This window comes from Lissotriton vulgaris, chromosome 10 (genome assembly GCF_964263255.1).
Source record: "Lissotriton vulgaris chromosome 10, aLisVul1.2, whole genome shotgun sequence".
Taxonomy (NCBI): domain Eukaryota; kingdom Metazoa; phylum Chordata; class Amphibia; order Caudata; family Salamandridae; genus Lissotriton; species Lissotriton vulgaris.
Window position 1 is genome coordinate 1015473214 of NC_141698.1, and position 27347 is coordinate 1015500560.

General features: G+C 48.0%; 1 protein-coding gene across 1 annotated transcript; it reads right to left on the minus strand.

The window, feature by feature from the left end:
• Window positions 1-7217: 7217 nt before the first annotated feature.
• LOC147689191 (phytanoyl-CoA dioxygenase domain-containing protein 1-like) lies at window positions 7218-21993 on the minus strand. The gene is made up of 6 exons (XM_086939884.1): window positions 21918-21993; window positions 20398-20614; window positions 12711-12802; window positions 10151-10290; window positions 8342-8446; window positions 7218-7325 (listed from the first exon to the last, which is right to left on the minus strand). Exons 1-6 carry the CDS (start codon window positions 21991-21993, stop codon window positions 7218-7220), a joined length of 738 nt encoding a protein of 245 aa, XP_086796010.1.
• Window positions 21994-27347: the final 5354 nt, after the last annotated feature.

Consider the following 27347-nt stretch of genomic DNA (forward strand, 5'->3'; position numbering starts at 1 on the left):
TTTCCCGGACCCCGAGTGGGCTCCAGAAGGCTGTGAATGCTTTTGGAGAATTTTGTCAACTACGTGGACTTGAGATAAACACCTCAAAAACCAAGTTCATGTCCCTGAATCAGCGGAAAACATTCAAAGGTACAATTAATTTTAATGGAACCCCACTAGAGCAGGTAGAGGCATTTACGTATTTAGGAATATCTCTCCAGAGTAACATGAGCTGGAAAAGTCATATTGACATGGCTGTTCTAAAATTCCATCAGCTTGCGGGTGCCTTAGCCATCAAGCATAAAGCTTCTTTTACCAAGCCAATTACACCTGCCTTAGAGATCTACAATATGAAGGTTATAAGCGCCTCTTTGCATGGTTCAGAACTATGGGGATTTAATTATTTGAACCAACTAACTCGAGAATAAATTTCTACGCTGTTTAGTCGGGGTCCCCCAAAGTACTCCCACTGTTCCGCTTTTATATGATCTTAGCAGGAAAAAAATTGAGGATATAGCATGGTTACGGCCTCTATTATATTGGAGACGTATCTGGACAACCCCAGAACTAGCTCACTATGCCCTTGCAATAAAGGATATTATCAGGGCAGATCGTTTTCATTCTATCGCATGGCTTAAAGAGATAAGGGGTTTATTATCAAAGCTGGAACTTGACCACCTATGGGAAGACTCAGACGTCTAAGGTTCCCATCAAAAATAAATCTGAAAAAAAAAGTATTGGGAAATGATTTGGATGTCCGCCCATAGTACCTGTGTAAACACTAATTTAACTGGACGTTTCCTTGAATGTAAACCTCGTCCACTCTGTGAGGCTTATTGGGATAATATAAAGGGTCTGTTTGACCGAAAACTGTATTTCCAGTTTAGAACTGGGACTCTTCCTGTAAAAGCTTTTAGCTATAAATGGTCAGCAACCCGGGATGATAAATGTCACAACTGTAAAGATCTGACTGAGAACATAGCCCATATGTTGTTTGCATGTCCCCTTTATAGAAGCCCTTGTCGTAAGTGGCTAAAACCAACGTGTATTAACTTGGGCACCCGGAGGTATATTGAGGCTCTAAGGATATTAGAGTCTGATTGTTCACCCTGTATAGCGATTGCTGTTGCTAAATTTTTAAGGTGGGCTTGGATTATACGCACTTGCACTTTACAGTCCCTAGAAGCTAGCTAAAGAACTCTAAGACATCCAAAAACGCAAGAACGATCTTCATTTTATGCATAATTGTAGTTGTTTAAAATACTCTTTTAAAATGTTTAATTCTGTAAATGACAGCAATTAAGATTTAATATACTTTTTAACATTGAATTTTGCTATGTAATATTTATAGTGTTTGTGATGGGATGTATACCCTGCTTTTATGACTTGCTGTCGAATAAAGCTTTGAAAATTGAATTGAACTCTGTCATTATGCCAGCTTTTACACTTCCTTTGCAAAATCTTTGAAAGCTCAAAATTCATTAAGTTGTAAAGGTTTCCTGAAAACAAATTACATTGCAAAAGCTAAGAAGTGAGACATCTACCACCTTTGCCTCTGCTTCCCAGCAATGTTCCACAAGAGCAATTTCTACCACAGTAGTTTTAGGTCTGTAAACCACAGTGCAAGTACAAGTGCTGATCCTAGAACCTTACTCTTAGGGTAGTCTTTTCACTGTTCAGTTTGTCAATAAAATACAGTGCAGATAATGTTTCTGCCAAATATGGCGCAATTGGTTTTACGGGCATCTTAGGCTACTGCCGAGCACAGGCTAGGGGGGACAGGAGAGTAAAATGAATTGCCCAAACGTGGGACGGCAGTTAATTTAATGATCCAGAAAAATACAATGTACTTGTTAAAGCTGCAGAATATCTTAAGCATTCAGCAAAAAATGCCTCATCCCAGGCCCAATCAGAAAGGCAGACACTGCTAGCAGGGACTGGAAAAGACAATAGGTCTGCCTGTTTTAATTTACGCATATGTTTTAGTTATGTGATAGGTCTAGATACAACAGACAGCTCAAAGGAGCATTCAAATACAGCGCAAGTGGCACGTTTGATGCACAAGATTTTAGTTAACAGGTTTAAAGCTATGCACCAAATTAAATAGCAAAACCAAAGGAAATGATGGACGTAGCATTGACAATACAAGCACTCACATTCAGTCAACTGATCTGGCTTTAATCCATCACCGTTCTTTAGCCCACTCTGCCACCCAAGTTCAGACATGGCCATATGCAAATCAGTCTGACCCTGTGCCTCATGGGAACAGTCCAGCCCGAACTGCCAAGCCATGCCTTCCCTGGACCGGAAACAAGCTACAGATGACCGGTTTCTGGAATTTCAGCCTTCTTCAGCCCGGCTTGCTTGAATCCAGCGGCAAAGTGAGCAAGGGACTCACGTCTGAGCATACCCTGCCATCTTATGGCAAACAAAGAAAAACCAAAGGAAATGATGGCCGGAGCGTTGACAATACAGGCACTCACCCCCAGTGAACTGATCTGGGTTTAATCCATCACAGTTCTTTAGCCCACTCTGCCACCCCAGTTTAGACATGGCCTTATGCAAATCAGTCTGACCCTGTGCCTCATGGGAACAGTCCAGCCCGAACTGCCAAGCCATGCCTTCCCTGGACCGGAAACAAGCTGCTGAGGACCAGTTTCTGGCATTTCAGCTTCTTCAGCCCGGCTTGCTTGAATCCAGTGGCAAAGTGAGCAAGGGACTCACGTCTGAACATGCCCTGCCAACTTATGGCGAACAAAGAAAAACCAAAGGAAATGATGGACGGAGCGTTGACAATATAAGCACTCACCCCCAGTCAACTGATCTGGGTTTAATCCATCACCGTTCTTTAGCCCACTCTGCCACCTCAGTTCAGACATGGCCATATACAGATCAGTCTGACCCTGTGCCTCATGGGAACAGTCTAGCCGGAACTGCCAAGCCATGCCTTCCCTGGACCGGAAACAAGCTACTGAGGACCGGTTTCTTGCATTTCAGCCTTCTTCAGCCCGGCTTGCTTGAATCCAGTGGCAACGTGTGCAAGGGACTCACGTCTGAGCATACCCTGCTAACTTATGTCGAACAAAGAAAAAACAAAGGAAATGATGGACGGAGCGTTGACAATACAAGCACTCACCCCCAGTGAACTGATCTGGGTTTAATCCATCACCGTTCTTTAGCCCACTCTGCCACCCCAGTTCAGACATGGCAATATGCAAATCAGTCTGACCCTGTGCCTCATGGGAACAGTCCAGCCCGAACTGCCAAGCCATGCCGTCCCTGGACCGGAAACAAGCTACAGAGGACTGGTTTCTGGCATTCCAGTCGTCTTCAGCCCGGCTTGCTTGAATCCAGTGGCAAAGTGAGCAAGGGACTCATGTCTGCAGCCTATTGATCCACCTGTGCCGGAAGTCCCAGCCCATTTAGCCTAATTGATGGGCCCACTTGCGTGAAGTTTCTGCCCCCCTTGGTCCATTTCAGATCTGACCCCACTCCACCGTCTCTTCCCTTGACCTCCCCAAACACACCCCCCTTTTTCATATGGGGTTTTTGTAATTGACATGATGAAGAAACACAGCACGAAGATAGAATAGGGTTAGTAGGAATGGACAAGGATCAAGAATAGTGTGCGGTTCCCTTTCTAAGGTACCTATGACAGATTAGACAGGGAACAGGACAAAAAGGACTGTGGTCCGAGAGCAATAACGACCTCGCCCTGCAACGTGGAATCTGGATCAGAGCTAGACGCCTAGCTCCACCGCCGGTGCTCAACAGCGCCAACAAAGGAAGAAAACAATGGGAGCCTACCAGTGATGGCTCGCTGTAAAAGACACTGGAAAGAAGAGAACAATGGGAGCCTACCAGTGATGGCTCGCTGTAAAAGACACTGGAAAGAAGAGAAAAATGGGAGCCTACCAGTGATGGCTCGCTGTAAAAGACACTGGAAAGAAGAGAACAATGGGAGCCTACCAGTGATGGCTCGCTGTCAAAGACACTGGAAAGAAGAGAACAATGGGAGCCTACCAGTGATGGCTCGCTGTCAAGGACACTGGAAAGAAGAGAACAATGGGAGCCTACCAGCGATGGCTCGCTGTAAAAGACACTGGAAAGAAGAGAACAATGGGAGCCTACCAGTGATGGCTCGCTGTAAAAGACTCTGGAAAGAAGAGAACAATGGGAGCCCACCAGTGATGGCTCGCTGTAAAAGACACTGGAAAGAAGAGAACAATGGGAGCCTACCAGTGATGGCTCGCTGTAAAAGACACTGGAAAGAAGAGCCTTTGAACATTATCACTCCCTGACCATCACTTATATTAGGTTGAATTTATCTCCCAATCACCTCGTATAGATTATGCCCCAATTGGACAAGAAAAAGATTTTCTTTTGAAACCTTACATCGGTAGCTTTCACTGTGTATGAATAAGTAACAAAGAAATATGGAAGAAAGAGTAAACTGTGTATAATGATAATTGTAGAACACCTGTTGTCCTCATGAACATGCTTATTAGTTTAGATCCTCATGGAGTCTATTCCTCAAATAATGCACTTAAAGGTCCTTATCCTATCAGAACAAATTGTATGATAACATTTTTGTATTAGAACGAAATTACTGCATCTTCTAAGACTTATGCTCATCTCCAGGTCTAAACGTATGGTACGACAAATGTCATTTTGTATGCACTGTCTCCCCGTTTGTTACATTGACTACATAGGTTATTGACGATACTGTTTGTACTGATAGCAGGATTGTTTTTATCTGCCCATAAAACAAATAGGCCACCAAAGACCGCAATGGACAGCCCAACTGCATACTTAGATTTTGTGTATAATAATGTCAACCTGTACATCATCACAACAGATATGAACAGAAATGAACTAACTTAGTATAAAAACTGGGGACTGTGGAAATCGATAAACCTTAAGTATACATAAGCGGCGTTCATTTATGTTCGCCACAGTCACTGTTGAGAGCAGAGTGAAGATCGTAAAACATTGTCTGCATCATCTTGCGTAACAAGGGCCTCTACGTGCTCGTAAGCAACAACCATTTTAGATATCACAGCCATTTTCATTGCCTGCTAGTCACCCATGATTCACCCTGACCTCGCAATCATCCCCAGCACCCTGACTAAGCCTGAACACACGTACTAGGGTCGTAAAAACCTTGTCAGCCTGACAATGCCCCAGAGTCACTTCCCGCGCCAAACCCACTTGTCCTTTCATCCTCCATGCACAGGCAAGCCCCCTTTTATAACCTCCTTCCCTGCACCTGGCCACTCAGTCCCGTCCCAGGCACTAACCGAGCCCTGTGGACATTGTTTATTGCCTACACACGGCAGGGCTTGTTTCACCAACAAAGGGGCCTGACTTAATCAATAACCCAAAACCCTTAGATCTGACCGATCCCACGTGTTTTAAGATACTGTCGGAATGTCCAGCTGCGAGATAGCGATCATCTGTTACATCTAAGTGGGGGGACATTTGTTGCTGGATTTGTGTGGGAACTAGCTTGAGGCAGGGACTCCAAGGATGTTTGACCATGCAATAAACTGACGAAAGAAATGTATAAAAGGCCATGCCAAAGAGATGCAGTTAGAGCACCTCCTGACGATAGCCCCGGTGTCTGATGTGATGTGTTCTCCTCCTGGAGTAATAAACCTGTTCTTCGCTTTTCCACTTGCCAGTGCCTGCCTCGCTATTTTGATAGCTAATATTAAGGTAAATTAGAGGTGGTTAGCACCAAGCGGCATCAAAAGTCTTGGGAGTCACAGCTGCTTTTTACACAACCACTCACACACAAAGTCACACATCCATACAAACACTCTGCCACTCAGCCCCCCTCCAGGGCCGATTTTGGCCCTAGGGGACCCCATCCTCCAGGGCCCAGCCTTAACTGAAGGGGGATGGAGGCCACGTGGCCCCCTCCCCAGGTCAATTTCCCTACCCAGCCCCCTTTTCTTTTTCTTTTTTTTACTTTTTTGGGGGGACACTCGGCAGAAGCAGAGTCCCAAGATGGCTGTTAACACTTCCTGGTTGAAGTGTTGGCAGCCCCAATCAGTTATGCCGTTCTCTGCACAAGCTCGGTATTATTCGTGAATTAGCCAGCAATCAGAGATAACTAAATTTGGTTTCCTTAAATTTCTCAACAACAACTGAATGGATTTACAACAAATAATAGCAGTTCGGGCTGCAGCTCTGTCTAAAGAGTTCAGGGGAATTAGCATGGAAAAGGCACCTTTGTTGACCCCCTTATTTCTCAGCCCCTACTTGACCGATCTCCCTGAAAGTTTCCATGCACAACAAGACTCACCGTGACCCTTCGTTGGAAAGTCTTGTGACGAGTCGTCAAACAGCGCCAAAGATACAGGCAACTTTAGTGAATCACATGTACCCAGTAGTCCAGTGCAGACGCGTTTCAGGCCTCGAGCTCTTTGTCAGAGGCATCCTGCATGAAAACTGCAACATTACCACAGGATATATCCCCTCTTTTATGTCAATAATATCATATGTATATATATAGTCACTCAATGATCTATATGTAAAAATGCGGGCTTGTTAGTGAGGCCAGTGGCGATGAGGAAGGGTGAAGATGGTCCTAGGTGGACGTCCCCTAGACTTCTAGATCGAAGTAAATTGGTCTAGAGTTCCTCATGTACCGGCATGTATCCAAATTCATGCTTAAAATGAGACCAGCCTCCTCATTACATATTTCTTAAGCTGGAATCATCAAGATGTGTTGAAAATCAAAAGTGGTACTCTTATCCAAAATGTATTTATACATTTTTATTTTACTTTTGTAGAAAAAGAATACAAAAAGACATTCGCACTTTTGACTGTAAATCTGCCTTCCAGCTGTATGTTTAGCTCAATAAATAAACATTAATAAAATAAAATTTACATATAGTCAGGCAGCTGAGATTCCAAAACAGGATGCAGGCATGTGTTTTCTAATGAAAGTGCATTGCAGTGCAAAAAGGAATTCACATTATAAATTTCTGAAACCGCAATTGTTTGTTTTACGGTAACAGTTGCAGCACCTTTTGGCCTACCATCCGAACATTATTGTAGACAATATTGAGGCTCACTGCAAGACGTTAAAAAAGAGGAAATACATATTTGAACCTATGGGGCTCCATCTGAGATCAGGAATGAACCTGCACCATGCAGCAGCATGTTACTGGCAGTTATGAACTACATGAAGAGAGGAAGGTGTCTCCTGATGATGCTCTGCAGAGTTGTCAGAAGGTCTTGGAGAAAAAGTTGGGTGCATGATCTGTAAAGTGCTGGAATTCATCTGTTCCTGCAACAAGCACGGTGGCGGGGAAGGATCGGGGGCGCTCGGGGTCCTGGAATCAGAGAGGAGAGAAGTGCATTAGAATGAGGGCATTCAGACGTGGGAGAATACAAGAACTTATCATAGAGGACCTACACTGGTGTCATGTAGAGAGGGAGAAAAGGGCATGATCAACCGAATCTCTAAAACGTGTACTCTGCAACAATAACTAACCATAAACCTTCCCTCTCTTTCAAAACTGTCTAAGAACCATCGCTAGCTAAATCCCCAAACTATCTAGCATTCAAACCTGCCTCTCTTATAGAACAACCTAACTACCCAAACTAACTAAATCCCCAAACTATTGAACCTTCAAACCTGCCTCTCTTATATAACTAACGACCATAACTATCTAAATCCCCAAACTATTGAACCTTCAAACCTGCCTCTCCTATATAACTAACGACCATAACTATCTAAATCCCCAAACTATTAAACCTTCAAACCTGCCTCTCTTATATAACTAACAACAAAAGCGATCTAAATCCCCAAACTATTGAAACTTCAAACCTGCCTGTCTTATATAACTAACAACCAAAATTATCTAACTCCCCAAACTATTGAACCTTCAAGCCTACCTCTCTTTTATAACTAATAACCAAAACTATCTAAATCCCCAAACTATTGAACCTTCAAACCTGCCTCTCTTATATAACTAACAACCAAAACTATCTAACATCCCAAACTATTGAACCTTCAAACCTGCCTCTCTTATATAACTAACTACCAAAACTATTTAAATCCCACAACTGACCTTCAAACCTGCCTCTCTTATATAACTAACAACCAAAACTATCTAAATCCCCAAACTATTGAACCTTCAAACCTGCCTCTCTTACGTAACTAACAACCAAAACTATCTAAATCCCCAAACACACACAGTTACGAGTAGAAATGCACGCACACAAACACACGTGCGTGGATGCACACACACAAACACATACAGTCCACACTGTTACTCTTGTCGTCTAATAATCCCACTGACACACATTCATACTCAGACAGTATGAAGGAGAGGATTGTACTCACCTCCACGGGGTAGGCTGTGGTGGGGACGTAGCGAATAACGAAGCCACATCTGCGTCTGTGGGACGTGTTGGGTTCACTGGCGTGGACTGTCAGCCCGTCGTGGATCTGACGAGAGAAATGTAGGATATGAGCCGTGCTTATCTGCCAAAAATGTAAGTGCCAGGGCCCAATGTGTTACTCACTGGTCCACTGCAGCTGGCACTGCCCGCGTCACTTTTTTACCTTTAAGTTTTGTCATTTTTTTAAAGCTATATTAAACCATTTAGTTCTCTACTAATGAAAGTTAGTTAAAAATACACACACACTGCCACCATATGGTGGTTTCTCAGACATATGTGCCTTTGTTTACAGAAAAGCACCGGAAAACACAGGCACAAATTAAGCACTGGATATGGGACAGAGAAAAGACAGGCAGCGCCTTGAGGTGCACCTCAAGGGGAAACTGAGTACATAGTCCTGAGGCACCCCAAGGAAAGCTGTGAGTGCACAGCGCTGGTGCACCCCAGGGGGAGCTGTGAGTACACAGTGCTGGTGCACCTCCGGGGGAACTGTGAGTACACAGTGCTGGTGCACCTCGGGGGAGCTGTGAGTACACCGTGCGGGTGCACCCCGGGGAGCTGTGAGTACACAGTGCTGGTGCACCTCGGGGGAGCTGTGAGTACACAGTGCGGGTGCACCCCAGGGGGAGCTGTGAGTACACAGCGCTGGTGCACCCCAGGGGGAGCTGTGAGTACACAGTGCTGGTGCACCTCCTGAGGAACTGTGAGTACACAGTACTGGTGCACCTTTGGGGGAGCTGTGAGTACACAGTGCGGGTGCACCCCGGGGAGCTGTGAGTACACAGTGCTGGTGCACCTCCGGGGGAACTGTGAGTAGACAGTGCTGGTGCACCTTGGGGGAGCTCTGAGTACACAGTGCTGGTGCACCCCAGGGGGAGCTGTGAGTACACAGTGCTGGTGCACCCCAGGGGGAGCTGTGAATACACAGTGCTGGTGCACCTCCGGGGGAACTGTGAGTAGACAGTGCTGGTGCACCTTGGGGGAGCTCTGAGTACACAGTGCTGGTGCACCCCAGGGGGAGCTGTGAGTACACAGTGCTGGTGCACCCCAGGGGGAGCTGTGAATACACAGTGCGGGTGCATGCCCAGGGGGAGCTGTGAGTACATAGTGTGGGCGCTTCTCTATGGTAAGCTGTGAGTACACAGTGTGAGTGCACCCGGGGGAGCTGTGAGTACAGAGTACACAGAGTTGACGCACCCTCACAGAAAGCTGTGAGTACACAGGTTGGTGCACCGTCATGGGGAGCTGTGAGTCCACAGTGCTGGCGCACCCTCAAAGAAAGCTGTAAGTACAGGGAGGTACAGTACATGGGCACCCTTAAGGTGGGGTAGTGAGTACACAGTACATGGGCACCCTTAAGGTGGGGTAGTGAGTACACAGTACATGGGCACCCTTAAGGGGGGTAGTGAGTACACAGTTCTGGGGCACCTTTAAGGGGGGCTGTGAGTACAAAGTTCTGGGGCACCTTTAAGGGGGGTTGTGAGTACACAGTAATGGAGACAAAAAGCTCATTATGGGAAGGGCGGTGCCATAAATTGATGGATGTCTTGGCCCCGGCCACTTCCCGACTGCCTCATTTATAAGTGGGGGAATCACTGGTCTGCCTGACACCCACAATGCACCGGGCTCCAGTATCATGGCTTTTCATGTTACTTCGTAACGTTGCAGTAACCCCTTGCTTGTTTGCCTGTGGGAATAACCACAACTGTGAGACATGAGTCCAGGAAACGACAGAGCGATGTGAACTCACCGACATCTGCCCAGCCTGAAGAGGACACTCCACCGCCTTCTCTGCATCAAACAGGTGCCGCGGAATCTCCTGATTGGTGGACAGCATGTTTCCAGGGGTCATTGCTGTGCGGTGCTCCAGGACACCTTGTTTGTGACTTCCTGCAGAAGAAAAGAGGGTTGGAGTAAGGGGGGCACTGATTCCTGGCCTGGGTACTCATGCAGTCCCCGCCTCTGTCTAAAATAAGGTGTCAGCACAGGCCACACCCACAATAATTATACACACATTTACCTTTAATTATCATGCGTGGTAAAGGCATCTGCGTGGTAAAGGAAGCGTGGTAAAGGCATGCGTGGAAAAGACTGTGGTAAAGGCATCTGGGTTGTAAAGGAAGCGTGGTAAAGGTTGCGTGGAAAAGACTGCGTGGTAAAGGCATCTGCATGGTAAAGGCATGCATGGAAAAGACTGCGTGGTAAAGGAAGCGTGGTAAAGTTATGTATGGAAAAAAACGTGTGGTAAAGGCATTTGCGTGGTAAAGGAAGCGTGGTAAAGGCATGCATGGAAAAGACGCGTGGTAAAGGATGCTTTTCATCTAACAGAGGACTGCGGCTTCTAAATAAAGAGAGAGCCATCTCTGAACACTAGAACCCCGCGAGGACCCTGGGGATCTTTCATCCAGGCCTCCACAGCCCCCAGGAGTCTAGCCTCTGACACTAATCTGGGTGAAGATTGTAGGCTCCTACTAGAGCCCTGTCTGGCCAACCCTGTCCAATATGACTCTTTCAAGGCAGTGGTGCCCGTGTTTACAGGCAAAGACATCTCAGCCTGTAGAACCATAAACAGCGTCCCTCTGTTAGGACCTCGTGTCCCCCCGCTCCAGCTGTACAGTAAAGCACGGGTCAGGGTTTGATTGGCTTTGAAAAAAGTTGGCCCGAGCACCCTGAAAAAAGAGCCCCACATTTGCGGATTGCGGGGAAGATTTACAAGGACTGGCGCATCCTTGCAGATTAGCAGTGATGCTCCAGTAACGATGCGATTCGCAATTCTCCTTGCGCCGCCACGGATGCGTTGCATTTACAATGCAGCACACCGTGGCGCAGGGATAGACAGATGCATGTCGCATCTGATGGTGTAAGGTCGCTGCATGGCTGGAGTCATGTCGCAGGCGCAACGCTACTCCAGCAATGTTCAGGGACCGCCCATACCTAACGTGCTGGCCCACTTCTTATGCCTGCTTCAAGCAGGCGTAAGGTTTCGTCGCAGCAGCCTCTGAAAAATGACTGTGAATTCTTGTAGATTTCACACTGTCACTTTTACGAGGTTTTTTCCGACGGAACGCCCACCCTGCATACCTTAAACCTGACGCAGGTTTAATGTGGTGCAGGGCTTCACAATGTGACGCATCTCCCTAGATACGTCAGGTTGTAAATAAGTCGCAACGTGGAGCATGGTTTACGCCGCCGCTGAGTCACAGAAGTGACGCAACAAGGGCGTAAATGTGACGCAATTGACTTGTAAATCTGCACCCGTCTTTTTTTAAAACATTGCTTCAGTGTTTTAAGTGTTATAAAAAGAAGTTGGGGGATTTCTATAAGAGAGGTGTGTTTTATCTTAACTTTACTAAGATTTAAAAAATGCGATGATTGTTGCTAGGACTCTGTGTTGTTGGAATAGTCTACACTGGTGAACCATACCTGAATATAAGTGAGGCCACCTAAGCTCAGCACCCCTGCCCCTGCTCAATCTGCATACATTAATGGGCGGGGCCAGCCGGAGACTGGGAATGATACCTCCGCCCCCTTGGTAAAAGGGGGGTAACGGAGGTCCATCTGCCTCCGCAAAGGCTGCTCAGGCCCCCACTGGGTGGAGCAGCATAGTCATCCCAAATCGGCCACCACGCTGCCCAAAAAAGCGGCCCACAGCTGCAACTCAGATACCAGCCCATCGCCCATGGCCCAAGAGCCCCCTTACCAATCCGACCCTGGCACGGATCCCTCTGATCACACTGGGGCGCTCGTACATAGCAGCATGAACTTGCTCCATCCAGAGATATAGTTGTGACCCACATGGTGCTGAGGGCGTCAGGACCTGTGTGGAGCCCGCGTTCTATCTCCAGACTTTCTGTACAAAGACAACATCCCTGTGTCAGGACAGCAGTGGACTCCGATAGAGAAGTAGACAATTTGTCAACACCACTGAGTCAAGGCCCAAGGGCTTCAACAATATTAGCCTGCTGCACCCCTGCTTGTCTGGACTCTGACTCATTGTGAATGAATGCACCGTCTTCCATTCTGTGTAACTCTCTCCCACATCCCTATGTCACGACATTTAGGCTCCTTGGTTAACAGATGGCCTCCCCTGCTGTAAAGTCCTGTCCCAGATCCCTATGTCACGACACTGGGGCTCAAGGTAAAGAGATGGCCTATCTATCTCCCATGCTGTGGAGCCCTGTCCTAGCTTATTATGTGATTACATTGGGGCTCACCAGTAGAGTATTAGCCCATCCCCCATTCTCAGCCAATCAGTGTTACAGCTCCAGGCTGTTGTGATGCATGCATTGACTATGGGAGTTTATCCATACCTGGAATAACCTGCAGGACACCATTCTCTGCGTCTACGTCATCCAGGGCAAGCCACACTGAGGCCACAGGGCCTCCCTCGAAGCCCCAATACCTGGAAGTAAAAAGAGGAGGACACTGTCAGCCAAACATCCGCAAACCCCAGGGCATGAGGGCACAGGATGGCACATGAGGGCACAGGATGGCACATGAGGGCATAGAATGGCACATGAGGGCACAGGATGGCACATGAGGGCACAGGATGGCACATGAGGTCACATCATAGCACATGAGGGCTCAGGATGACACATGAGGGCACAGGATGGCACACGAGGGCACAGGATGGCACATAAATGTATAGGATGGCACAGGATGGCACATGATGATACAGAACAACCCATGAGATCACAGTATGGCACATGAGGGCACAGGATAGCACATGAGGGTACGGGATGGTACATGAGGGCACAGGATGGAACATGAAGGTACAGGATAATACATGAGAGCACAGTATGGCCCATGAGGGCACAGGATGGCACACAAGGGCACAGGATGGCTATTGATGACACAGGATGGCACATCAAGGCATGGATGGCACATTTTGGTTGGTTGATAGCTTTATTTCGATATGCGTATATCATAAAAGCAGTACAAAAGATAAAAACAGCATGTCGAAAAAGTATGACTGAACATTAAGACAAAGAGTAAAATACATATAGTGAGCATAAATTAGTTAAAAAAAGGATTACATTGAAAAGGACAGTCTTCTAAGTCTAATCAACCAGGCCCATTTTAAAAACTTGGAAACAGCACATACAATGGGAGGGGCTGTGTTGGTTAAAAGAATCCGAAGGGCAACAGCATACTGACGAGTACCCAATTCTCTGCAGATAGGTCCAAGCCAACGTGATCTGGGGCGTCCATAATCCGGGCATTCGAAGAGAAAGTGTGGCACAGTCTCAGGTTTGTCAAGACAAAGGGCACAGTAGCGTGTTGACGGCTAGGATTTATTCCACCTGGAGCAAAGATCGGCCAAGGGTAGGGTTCCTAACCGGAATTTAATGTACAAGGACCGGTCCATGGGAATTGTTATAATGTCCATGTACGGCTCGTAGGCGACGACATCTTTTATCAGCAGGAAGGCTGCGGTGGTTTTGCAGTGCTGCTGATTGCTGATGCGCTTCGCACGAACCCACTCCCAATAAAGTTTTTTTAGGGACTCCTTTGAAGGGGCGGAGTGGCTAATCCAGCAGGAGTCCAGGCCAAGGTCCCCTAAAAGATGTTTGATTTCCTTCAGCCATTTGATGCGGTGCCATCCGTCGGAGTGCATCACCTCTGCTAGGCCATCAGCATAAGGTTTTAGCTCCGGTACCCTCCACAGGCGAGCCCAAAGCAGGAGGGGTCGAAGGCGGGCCTGATCCCCTATTGCTTTACAGCCAGCATCCATGAGGACTGGAATAGTCGGACTGCTCAATGGAATGGCAAGGAGATCTTTAATGAATTTGTTTTCAGCCTTGCTCAGTAGATCCACTTTGCCTAGGCCCCACAGTTCAGCTCCATAGAGTGACGCAGAAACCGCACGTGCTTTGTATATATCTAGTAGAGGGGCGACACAATGTTTTGTTGAGTTGTTAAACTCCTTGAGGAGGGCCCCCCCCACCCTTTTGTGAGCCATTGTCATTTTATTGATGTGGGCGGTCCAGCTCATTGCATCGTTTAAACGGATTCCCAAGTAATCAAATTCTGCCACTCTTTCAAGGGGTGTGGAGTTCAGGATGGGAGGACGGCCAAGTTTGCGAGGTGGATGCATAACTAAGTACTTGGTTTTTTCCACGTTGATGACAAGTCCCCTGGTGGTGCAAAAGTCCTGGAAGCGGTTCAGTAGTGTCTGGAGACCTTGGGGGGTTTTAGAGATGAGGAGGGTGTCGTCGGCGAACAGCAAAGTTGGAATTTTTACACCTCCCAGAATGGGAGCGTCTGCTGGTTCGCCGAGTAGGTGATCTACCACCCCATTGATATAGAGGGAAAATAAGGTGGGGGCCAGGACACAACCCTGCCTTACTCCCCTCTCGACCCTGATCTTGTCGGTCTTTTCCCCGTTCAACCCCCATCTAACCTGGGCATAGGTGTTGTTATGCAGTTTGATAAGGATGTTTAGTATATAAGGGGGCATCCCTAGTCCATGTAACACCCTCCAAAGCTCCTCCCTAGGAACCAGGTCAAAGGCAGTCTTCAGGTCAATAAAGGCCAAGTAAAGACTGCCTTTGCCTAGCTCCACCACCTTCCAGTATAATAGTAGGAGCCTAAAAACCTGTTCGATAGTTCCGGTGCCTGAGCGGAACCCGGCTTGCATGTCGGACAGGATGTGGTTTTCATCCACCCATTGAGAGATCCTCCCCAAAATGGCTTTCCCCGCCAGTTTCTAGCTCGAGTCTATTAGGCTTATGGGCCTATAGTTCCCAGGTAGATCCCGGCTGCCCTTTTTGTATATGGGGACTACCTCGGCACCTCTCCAGGAATCTGGCACAAGACCTCCCTCAATGATTGCATTAAGAAGTGCAGAAATTAATACCCCCCATTCTTCAGGATAAGCTCGGAGGATATCGCCTGGCAGGCCATCCGGACCAGCTGCTTTTAGTGGTACCAAGGTTTTGATCTGCTTTGTGACATCCAAAACAGAAAAAAGTTCCAGGTCTCGAGCTAGGGTGTAGGGAGGGAGAGTGAAGGGGTCATTTAGTGGGCCTTCAACGGCAGAATAAAGATTTTGGAAGTGGGAGAACCATGTCTGGGCATTGATAGTGCAGGTCCTCAGTGTGTCGTCAGGACGGTTCCTGTTACCCACCAAATCCCAAAAACCTTTGGCGTCTTTCCCGCGACTGGCGGCCAGGAGGTCCTGCCAGAAATTGTCCTCCCACTCCAACTTAGCGTTTTTTTGGCAGAGTGCATAGTGCCGCTTGGCCACCCTAGTCCTAGATGGAATTTTGGACTTAACTGCTTCAATAAGAAGCAACTTCGCCTCCCTGCACTTCTGGTTGAACCAGCCCTGTCTAGCCCGTGAACACGGTTTCCTACTGTTAGTATTAGTCGGAGCTACAAAGAGGTCGCTGATGGCCTGAGTTATAATGCAGAACCTAGAGGCCACCTCCGATACCCCATCCTCTTGGAGGTCAAGATTATCTAGGGCTGAGGCAAGAAGCTGCCTAATGGCAGAAGTTTTCTCCTCTGAAAGTGCCAGCTTCGCCCACTTTAACCGCCGTCCACAGTTAGAAACCACTGACAGGTCCGGGGCGGGGTTGCGAGTAGTTCTGGTCACAGAGCTAGTTAGCCACCTGTGAGACAAGGTGAGAGAGAGGAGATTGTGGTCACTCTCTACGGATGGTAAAATCACCATGTCCTCAACCATACTCCACAGGTGTACGTCAAGAAGGAAGTAATCGATTCGTGATGTGTGCCCTGGCCTGTTATAGGTATGAGCCCCTACTTTATCAGACCCAGTCCTGCCATTAGCTGCCCTCAGGCCAAACTCCATACATATGGAGTTGATTTGAAGGGCCACTTCAGTCCACTTTTTGATAGGGCTAAGTTCAAGGGACGGAATCCCCCACCTGGTATCGTGTTCCTCTTGATCTTTTAGGATGTCGAGGTCCAGGGGCTCGAAGGTGCAATTGAAATCGCCCGACACCAAGGTACAGAACCTGTAGGGTGACGAGCGAAGCTGAGCTTCTAGGCAAGTTATTACTGGGGATTCTCTACCCCCCTTTGTACCTCGGGCGTAAATGTTAAAGATGTTTAAGATTACTCGGCCCTGGGGGTTTTTCAGCAGTATGTTAAGGAGGTCCGGGCATTTGGTATCCCGCTCCACCACCCTGCAATTAAGTTCAGAGGCCACCCAAATGAGGAGGCCACCAGAAGGACGACCCCTGCCAGTTCCACTAAGGACTGCTGGCGAAAAGTGGGTGGAATATCCTGCCTTGTGCAGAGGCTCCCTGCTCCAGGTTTCCTGGAACAGGCATATGGAGTGTTGCTCCACTAGCGAATTCCAGTCCGGCAACGCTAGCTTCCCCTCGAGGCCTGCCGCATTCCAGCTGAAAACCCTAAGCGGTGGGTCCGTCACAGCCGTAATGCTACAGTTCCCGACGGGAGGCAGCGTGTCCACAACACCCACAGCAGGGAAGCTAGCCAGTGGATCGGGAGATGCCCTCACCTCCCCTTGGCCTTTTGCAATCTCAACAGTGACCTGACTTTGTGGTGCGATCGAAGGGCTACTGAGTTTAGAGAAGAGGGTGGGCTCAACAACAGGACTCCAGGCCACAGGGGCCTCCCCAGAGACATCACAGTGTCAACAACCCCAGGCACCCCAATTCCGCACTAGTGGAACTGGATGTGACTGCTGTGACAAAAGTCCCGGGGTAAGGTGACCATGGGCGATGTTTTGGGGCGGTGGCCCAGCAGGGCAGAACGGGGTGGTCAGGGCCGGCCTCGGGTAGAAGAAAGTTAGGTCAACAGCATCAACTCCCAGACCGGCCGTTCGTCCTTGGGAGCATATTGAGTGGGCAGCTCTTATATCTTGGAAGTTGACCACCACGCAGTCTCCCTCGAAGGATTTTTCCCCATGACCAATCCAACCCACCCTGCGCACCCCCAGAATCAGGCCATCTACACCCAGTGGAAGGGGTCTATTGGTTTTCATCCAGTGGATGACTTTATTTTTTAGAGCCTGATGGGTTTCCTGCTGTGTTTCTTTTAAAGGGGGGACTTTAGTGAGAACAACAACATACGGGTGGCATTCGGGTGGGAGATTTACCGGGGGACACTTGCGTGGCGGAATCTGCTGAGTGGCCACTGGGGGAGGTTTTTTGGACAAGGAGGGATTTTTGGACAGAGGGGGGTTTTTAGGCAAAGAGGTGGAGGGAATAGCCTTGGAGGTTGATGCTACTCCGTTGGTTTTAGCCAACGCAGCGGAAACCGAATGCACAATGGGACCAGCCCCTGTCTTCTGGGAATTCTTTTGAGCAGGCTTCGGCGCAGATGCCGACACTGCTGAGGAAGAAGTGCCGTGCACCTGGGCTACATGAGTGGAATCACTCGGCCTTACCTGCTTTGCACTGGCCACAGGGGCAGTTATTGAGGCTTTCCCTGTAGCCAGTGTTTTGGCCGGCAGTGTCGACTGGTCCCCAGATGTTTGGCTCGCTGGGACCTCTTTAGCAACATTCCTGTCCGGGTTGATCTCACTAGGCTTAGGTTGCAATTTCAACAGAGTTTTCAGGGAGAAAAAGTTGTCCCTGGTTGCCTGTTCGAAATTGTCCAGTCTGTCCCCCAGGCTCTTGACTTGGTCAAGTAGAGGATTGAGCAGAGACTTTACCAGTTTCTCGAGAGACTCGAGAGAGGTACCCTGTTTTTGCGGGACTGGTGCTGCTGTAGCCAAGGGGGGAGGTGTCAGGGACTCAGCAGCGTGCTGGGGGGAGCTAGAATTCCTGGGGAGTTCCAGCTCTCCAGCATCTGAGTATGAGGTACCCCTATGAAGCTGTGTCCTAGAGCGCTTGTAGAGCATGGAGTGGCTTCCCTTCTGAATATTATTCCCCCTTTTCCTTTTCCTATGTACCCGTGAGGGTCTAGTCTGGGGCAGAGGTTGTCGGTCAGGTGTGGGAACAGTGGAAACAGTTTGAGACCTGTTGTCAGGAACGCTGGCTATAGGGTGAGAAGGACCAGGAACTATAACCTCGTTACAGCGACTGCTTGGGGAAGGGATAGATATAAGGCTTTCTATCCTATCTATTCCTGCCTCTAGCGCTACAATGTGTTGCTCGTCGGATGGGGGCCCAGGCGGAGATGCTGTAGGAATGAAAGTAGGTAGGGACAAGGCGTGTGCCGCAGCTCCCAAGGATGAACGCTTAGATGGAAGGAGGTCAAGTGAGAGGCGGCGTTCTGTCATAGCGATCTCCTTTTCAATGACGTTGGCCACCCTGGTGATGAATTTATCCATAGTGCCAATCATCGTGGAGCCCCCTAATGCACTTACACCACCACCCCTCAGGGCTTTGCCGGATCGAGTAGACATAATGAGAGTAGTGCCTGCAGTTGAGGTTCAAGGGCTTGGAACCGTGGCGGCAGATGAAAGTGGGGTGGCCCAGCCCAGCCTCTGCCGGCCACAGACGGCCCGCCCTCTGCCCGGGCTCCGCCCAGCGTCGCCCGCGCGCGTCCCGCGACGCGGAGGTCAAGGCTCCGCTTTGTAGCGCCTCCGGGCACGAAGACAGCGGGGACAGGAAGTCAGCGCAAAGCCCACTGGGAGCTGTAGTCTCCAGCCGCTCCTGGATGTCGATGGCGGCGAGACCTACAGCGTTGGCATCCCAGGGGCAGAAGCAGAGTGCTGGTGTCTGTTCAGGTAAGGTGCGGCACTTGAAATGACCTCCGCTCCACCGAGGTCAAGGCTCCGCTTTGTAGCGCCTCCGGGCGCGAAGACAGCAGGGACAGGAAGTCAGCGCAAAGCCCACTGGGAGCTGTAGTCTCCAGCCACTCCTGGATGTCGATGGCGGCGAGACCTACAGCGTTGGCAACCCAGGGGCAGAAGCAGAGTGCTGGCGTCTGTTCAGGTAAGGTGCGGCACTTGGAATGACCCCCTGTAGGCTTGTAGGGCTCCTGGGACATCAAGTCCTTCTGGATACCTTCAGCGTTACTCCGCCAACAAAGTTCAGGCAAAAGGTCCTTTGCACGCTGCGGCAGCCACGTGAGAAGCAGCAGCGCTTTTGAGCACTGATTGGCTCTTCCCCCAGGCGGCCGATTAGAGGCAGCGAGCACCCTGGGACATGGAGTCCCACCAGGGGTCGACGTTACTCCCCCAACAAAGTTCAGGCAAAAGGTCCTTTGCACGCTGAAGCAGCGCTTTTGAGCACTGATTGGCTCTTCCCCCACACCTGAGGCAGCTGATTAGAGGCAGATTAGAGGCAGAGAGCACCCTGGGACATGGAGTCCCACCAGGGTCGGGTGTGGCTGTTGGGATATCAAAACGAAGATTTATGGTGGGGTGAGCGGTGAGCGCAGATGTTGTGGCCCCCTGTGTCAAAGTTCCCACCAAGGTTTTAAAGATACCGCAGGCTGGACCCCCAAAAGCAGCTTCTGTCGTCCGGCATCAAAGCGCCGTCTGGCCTCTCTTGCCTTCCTCTCCTTACCTCCAGCAGGCTCCGTCCACACCTGGCAGGGAAAGCGGGGATGGCACATTTTGACACATGAGGGCACAGGATGGCATATGATGGCACAGAATGGCACAAGAGGACACACAATAGCACATGAGGGCAGAGGGTGGCACATGAGGGCACAGGATAGCATACAAAGGGCATAGGATAACACATGGAGGGACAGGATGGCAGATGATGGCACAGGATGGTGCATGAGGGCATAATAAGCCACATGATGGCACACGAGGGCACAGGATGACACAGGGTGATGTGTGTCTGGTAGTGCAGCCAGCCTTATGCCGTCATGTACTGCCTAGATGAAAGATGCTGTAATCTATGCTGTGTGTGCACCCCGCACCACCCTGTGTATTTAACACCACATGGTGCCCACCAGGTAGCCTGTTATTCAGACCTCACCAGGCTGAGGGGGCAGGAATGCCATCCTTTGGCCTTACCCTCGAAGTACAAACAGACACATCATCCCTGCTGAGCCCTCCCCTCCCCCACCCTGGAGCCAGCACCCCGCAGTCTGACTTACTTGATGTCCTGGTGCCAGGCCACGTAGGGGGCGCTGTTCCCTCGGCGGGGCACGTCGGAGGCCGGGTATTTACAGATGAACCTGGAGTCCAGCAGGACCACGTGGGGCCCCAGCACAGCTGTGATGGCCTGGAGGGTGTGGGGGTGGGTGGCGAGGCCCAGCACCCACGGCAGGCGCAGGTGGGCGTTGTGCAGGCTGTACTGGGCGTGCTCCTTCCCTGCAGGGTGAGAAAGGAAAAGACACACAGATGATGGACGGAATGCAAAGCAAATCAAACATTCACCCCCAGTCAAGAGGTCTGGGTTCAATCCATGTTTTTTTTGCTCACCTTGCCACCCCAGTTTAGACCCAGCCTACAGGGGACACAAGGAGGGGGGTTAGTCTCTACCCCGAGAGGCCTCTAAACGGAGGGGCTTATATATGGGAATGGTGGCACCGAGCAGCGCAGCAAAAAACATTCCTGCGCCGTCCTGCGCCACTGGAAAAGGCAGGAACGCACCGCATTTATCCAATACGGTGCATTGTTTTCCTTTCTCCCTGCGCTGGCGCCGTTTCTGCAGCCTAGTGTCAATGCTGGCACCCTTGCACCATGGTGCAGCACTGCCTGTGTTACAGCAGGATTGTTTCAGTGCAGGAGGGGACACCTTCCAGCATATAAGCAATCCATAGAGGCATTTTACTCTTTCTAGGTGAGCCGCAGAATGCAGCGCCGATGGAAAGTTAAAAACAAGTAGAAATAAAGATATTTCTCCTTTTTACAGCCACTGAAAATGCAAGCGGAGCCTACATGCAGGATGCACTGTTCCTAGGAGAAAATTATTCTCAAAAAGTAAACATATACTAAGACTCTATTGAATCAAAAAGTCTATACATTAGTATTGCCAACATAAATTTTATTTTACACAGTGATTATTCAGAAATTATACTGTGTTATTAACTCATCTTATGAATCATGCAATAAAGACTTTGCATAAATCTGTGTTACCATAGTTTATTAGTTAGTTTGTATAACATTCTACCAGTTTTGAAAATCTCTTCATTCATGTACGTGTACTTTGACATGTTTGTCACTTTTGTTTCCACTCTTACTATTGTGTTACTTATCCGATATAAATCCAACATCCGCTTCAACACGCGAGGGTTTATTTTTAGTAGCAACCCTTTCATGAGCTTCTCTTCGTTACCAGGCGTCAGTTATCACTACATTTCCCATCATCCCCGTTAGACTAACACACGTGTTCCATTTGAGAACTATTTTTATAACCCGTATGGTATCCCTCCGCAAAAATTTCTGCATTTGGATTCCACCTTCGCTTGATACGTCGCGTCTATACACCTTGCCGGTAAGACATAGTGCAGCGCTCGTTATCCGTAGTTACCATTTACCCTGTTCATCTTCTTAGCATGGTCTCTTTATTTATTTTCTTTGTAGAAGTCCACCATTAATATAGCCAGGAGCATTGCACGTTCACTTAAGAACCGGTAAGACTAAGTTCAGCGCTAATGTCTACTATAGTTACCTTGCACTCGGTGTAGCTCCTTAGCACTGTTTTGTATTTCTTTGTAGAATCCAACCTCAAATACTGCGAAGAGCATTCAACGCACATTGCATAATGTTTCTGTTCAAAGCATGAGTTACTGTTTCTAATCCGCCTATTGTCCTTTACGACACCAGGTATATATTTCCACATTTACAAATCGGAATTTGGTATTTCGCTTGCCAGTTATAACTCAGGGGACGTTCGCGTCCAGTGACTAACAGAACCTCTGTGATAGACCCTTTAGCATATAAAAGGCTTACAAATCGGTACGTTTTTGGTAACGCTGGCAGTTTTAGTGTTATTCCTATCAAACTAGTTTAGATATTCTTTAAAGCAAACCCTTCTTTTTGAGTATCGTATAGCTTATACTGTGTCCATTTATATCATTTTCTTCACAGTTTTTTAACGTGATAGATACCAGTGAAGACTCGGATATCGCATTATTTACCACCCTCCGACTGGTAGGTTCATTATTTCCCCTCATAGACTCTAACATGTATATCACAGCGATGTCATATGGATATATGTTGATTCATTCCCTTTGACCTTGACTGGAGGTTATGTTATAGACTGACAAGTTAAACATAGCATGTGCTCTGGTTTCAATTTTCTTTCACAGACCATGTATATACACATATGTTTTCCTTTGTGTTACTGTCCTTGAACAACGTGTGGTGTTTTATAACCAAGTACATTTTTATTGGATCATTTATTATTTGTATTTTCATTGATGTGGGCAACACATTAACATAGGATGATCGTCTTGTTGTTCCAAGCAGGGGTTATGTACAGTGATTCTTCTGTGAAATATAATTGATATGTTCTTACGTTTGTATGTTCACTAAATGTCAAATCATGAGAGCTATTTCTTTGTTCCTTCCTGTGTATAATGACTATTCATTCGCTGTTGAATTATTTTGATACATACATTTCTTTGTATTATATCTGTCCAGGTATTCGCCCCTGAAGAAGGGAACAGGGCTTCCCGAAATGCATCGGGCGACAACAAGAAACTACACACAATGTTATTGCTCCAAATGCACAACCTTGTAACATAGTGGTTTATAAGGACACACATATATTTGTATATTTGTATTTTTTTCATGCTATGAACCACACAGATTTATGCAAAGTCTTTATTGCATGATTCATAAGATGAGTTAATAACACAGTATAATTTCTGAATAATCACTGTGTAAAATAAAATTTATGTTGGCAATACTAATGTATAGACTTTTTGATTCAATAGAGTCTTAGTATATGTTTACTTTTTGAGAATAATTTTCTCCTAGGAACAGTGCATCCTGCATGTAGGCTCCGCTTGCATTTTCAGTTTCTGTGTTTGTACTATGTAGCCAACATAGTCTAGCAGTTTGCACCCTTGGTTTACTTTGCTAAATTGTTATAAATTTGAGTGCTCCTCTTTACTTTGTAATTGTATATCCTTTTTACAGCCACCATACACAAGACACAAGCAACATAAAGCAGATACAGCCACCATACACAAGACACAAGCAACATAAAGCAGATACAGCCACCAGACGCAAGATACAAGCAACATAAAGCAGATACAGCAATCATACTCTTGACACAGCCACCAGACACAAAATACAAGCAACATAAACAGATACACCACCAGACACAAGATACAAGCAACATTAAGCAGATACAGCCACCAGACACAAGATACAAGCAACATAAATCAGATACAGCCACCAGACACAAGATACAAGCAACATAAATCAGATACAGCCACCAGACACAAGATACAACAACATAAATCAGATACTGCCACCAGACACAAGATACAAGCAACATAAATCAGATACAGCCACCCGACACAAGATACAAGCAACATAAATCAGATACAGCCACCAGACACAAGATACAACATAAATCAGATACTGCCACCAGACACAAGATACAAGCAACATAAATCCGATACAGCCACCCGACACAAGATACAAGCAACATAAAGCAGATACAGCCACCAGACACAAGATACAAGCAACATAAATCAGATACTGCCACCAGACACAAGATACAACAACATAAAGCAGATACAGCCACCAGACACAAGATACAACAACATAAAGCAGATACAGCCACCCGACACAAGATACAAGCAACATAAATCAGATACTGCCACCAGATACAAGATACAAGCAACATAAATCAGATACAGCCACCAGACACAAGATACAAGCAACATAAAGCAGATACAGCCACCAGACACAAGATCCAAGCAACATAAATCAGATACAGCCACCAGACACAAGATACAAGCAACATAAATCAGATACAGCCACCAGACACAAGATACAACAACATAAATCAGATACAACCACCAGACACAAGATACAGGCAACATAAATCAGATACAGCCACCAGACACAAGATACAAGCAACATAAATCAGATACAGCAATTCTGGGGATACACGAAAGTAGGTTGCTTGGAGGTGCAGAGGGAACCTCGTGCACATGAGGTGTGAGACACGTGGAAAGTGTTGTGTGGAGTGACCAGTTATTACATCTAGGCGCCTGACCTTGTTTGTTGCAGTTTGATATAGCGCAAACTCGACCCAAGATATTGGAGCCTTTCACATGAGCACCAGATACCTTACCGGAGGACGCATTCATTTTTGGGAGGCACAGTGAGGTTCAGTGATTTGCCCAGAATCACAGGATGCCGAGCCAACGCCGACACTCGAGCCTTGTTCCCCAGCTCCGTAGTCGGCAACTGTGGCCGTTACGCCTCATCCTTGTCATAAATACACAAACATTCCAAGGACAGGAACACAGCGTCCATCAAGTAACCCTTCAACCGATGGAGGAACACGACACACGCATCTCCCCAGCCAGTGGGGGCTGTAAACTTGACCTCAGTGCCAGTAAGGCCTGGCCCAGGGGAAGGGCAGAGTCGAGGCATCCATTGCTCGAGACAGATGTGCTGTGAACCGCCTGGGGGCACTCGCCACTGTCCGGGTTCAAGGCTGGGTGTTGTTTCCTGCTGTTAATGTCCATTGTGATAGCAACAGAGTGAAACAATTAGCCACCTCTGCCTGCTATTAACAGGGGAGGGGTCCCCCCAGAATAGAGCCCAGGGGTGCACTGGCCACAGTGGCGAGTGGGACTTCCCCGTGGCTGCTGCAGTGTGGGGGGTTTACACCTGCAGGGAAGTGACACTTCCTCTCTGGGGTACAGTGGAAACCCCCCAGGCTGCCTTGGGGCGTATTCCCTCCAAACTTGTTTAAGAAAGGTTCTCACTCCACAACCCAAACCCCCTGCAGAGGGCGCTTCTTGCTTTTTATTGGCTGTAACATGGATCTGGTATAACACGCTATTGATGCCGTGACGTCAGTCCCGAAGGCTGATCTGGGTGATCGATCGAGTGGCTATGAACGGCGACCCCTGCTTTCTTTTTAAGGAAATGTTTCAGTTGAAAGGCGAGCAAAATGCTGCTGCTGGGCGGGGGGTTACTGTTACGACTCTATATCATAAGCCAGTAGCAATCGGAAAGGGACTGCTGTTGCCATGATAAAACAAGCATTGAAAATGCAATAGGGAGAGGATATGGCCTTATGGCTAAAGTTGCCGACGTTGGAGCTGGGGAACTGGGTTTGAGCCTCGGCAGCGGCATCCCGTGATTCTGGGTAAATTATTGAGTCTACCCGTGCCTGCCGAAAACAAGATGTCCGTCTAAAAGTGAAAGCGGGCATAGTGCGCTGCAAATACAAAACAAGCTGTGGCCAGGGTTTAAGTGAGCCGGGTCTGATTGGTACTGAGCACCGGCAGTTTTTAGGTCTCGCTGAGCCAATGCGCTTGTGCATTGCTGGCGAGATTATAGTAAGGGGAAAAGTAAAGTCTACCAAAGACCTTTGGATTGCGGTTTATGGCCAGTGCATGTGAGGCATTTAAGCGCAAAGCTGGAATCTGGCATCGACTTGAAAGCAGCAGACTGCTTACGCCGGCGCGTGCTCGGCCTCACTTCCTGCTTCCCCTCTTACTTGCGTTATCGCTCACACCCCATATGCTCGTTCCCTCCCACCCTTGATGTATGCACGTGCACGCCATCGCCAGCCACATAACACACCAGCATTTGTCTGTGGCTCGGCATCAGACTTCAAAGGCTGCCGCTCCCCCGCCCCCCACGTGCACATAGCAGACCACCATTTGTCTGTGCCTCGGCATCAGACTTCAAAGGCTGCCGCTCCCTTATACCACTATTTTAGTATATGGTTTAGTGTCTGTCCCCTCTGCTTTCAGGTCCTCGTCATCTTCAATCCACCCTTGGATCCACCCAGAAACTTCTCTCCTAGTCGCCTGCAGCATCTTTCTTCCAGGCTACATAGGATTCGTCAACGAAACGCGACACACTTTGACACCTTTGCACCCGCTTCCTGTGGGTGAGATAACGCGAGTACTTCGGTGCTCCTGTGGGTATTGACTATCCAACTGTCTAGGTTTTAAGTAACTTTCACCGAGTCCAGTTAGAAGTTCCCTAAAATAACTAGTTTTCTTCTTTTACGTTCCCATTCATTCTCTATGGTAACGTGCGTGTGTGTTTAGATACTGCACACACATCTCGTGGGTCTCCTGCTTCCTAACTCTTGGTAGCTCAGCATAGCCCCAGCGATTCCCTAGGCCTATTCACTTTCCGTGTAGTGGTCCTTATACCACGACTTTAGTATATGGTTTAGCGTGCCCCTAGGGCCCTACTGTATTTTGTGCAACTTATTGTATTTTAATCAAATATCTTGTATTTTGCTTGTGCCTCTGACCTCATAAAGAGTTCAGAGGGTTGGTCTAGTAATAAATAACATATATGTTTTATATATATCCTGTGTGGTGTCCTTTCATTTGGTATTAAAGGGGTTACATATGGTAAAACAGCTGGCTTCACATGCTCTCTTGAGTTCAGCCTCAGACCTAAGACTGCTTTGTCCATGCTACCACTAGGAAAGCTGGTCTATAAGGTTGACTTTACAACCATCACCATAAGGGTTGTTTGGACTGGTGCAAGGTGCTCACTAGAATAGTGAACATCATATACCAGGCCAACTTCTCACATACTGTTCATTCATCCCCTTTCTATGCTCATCCTTTCGCGCGCCATTGCCTGTGTATGCTCAACAGGTTGTTGCACTTAAACACCCCGCACCCGCCTCAGTGGTCTGTGTTTTCTTTCACTACTATGTGACTCTTGATTCCTTCTGTCTGCTTGTTCAGCCCTCCACACTCTTCTCCTCCCATCTGTGTCTGGCTCCCCACGGTCACTCCTTTTGCTTTTTCTCTGGACATGCTCTGAGAGTGAGGCTCTGTTTGCTCACTTGATCTTCGGCTGCGCACAGTATGAACTCTGCTATGCGCCACATTTGAAAATATATTGACTTACCTTTTGAGGCTAT

What these genes read in the sequence shown, in the direction of transcription:
- LOC147689191 (XM_086939884.1), bottom strand. Translation starts at nt 21,993, where the DNA reads ATGCTCTTCGCAGTATTTGAGGTTGGATTCTACAAAGAAATACAAAAC. An exon ending in GGAGCTACACCGAGTGCAAG is followed by an intron (nt 20,615 to 21,917) that starts GTAACTATAGTA and finishes CTCACCCTGCAG; the next exon opens with GGAAGGAGCACGCCCAGTAC. An exon ending in GCCTGGCACCAGGACATCAA is followed by an intron (nt 12,803 to 20,397) that starts GTAAGTCAGACT and finishes TTTTACTTCCAG; the next exon opens with GTATTGGGGCTTCGAGGGAG.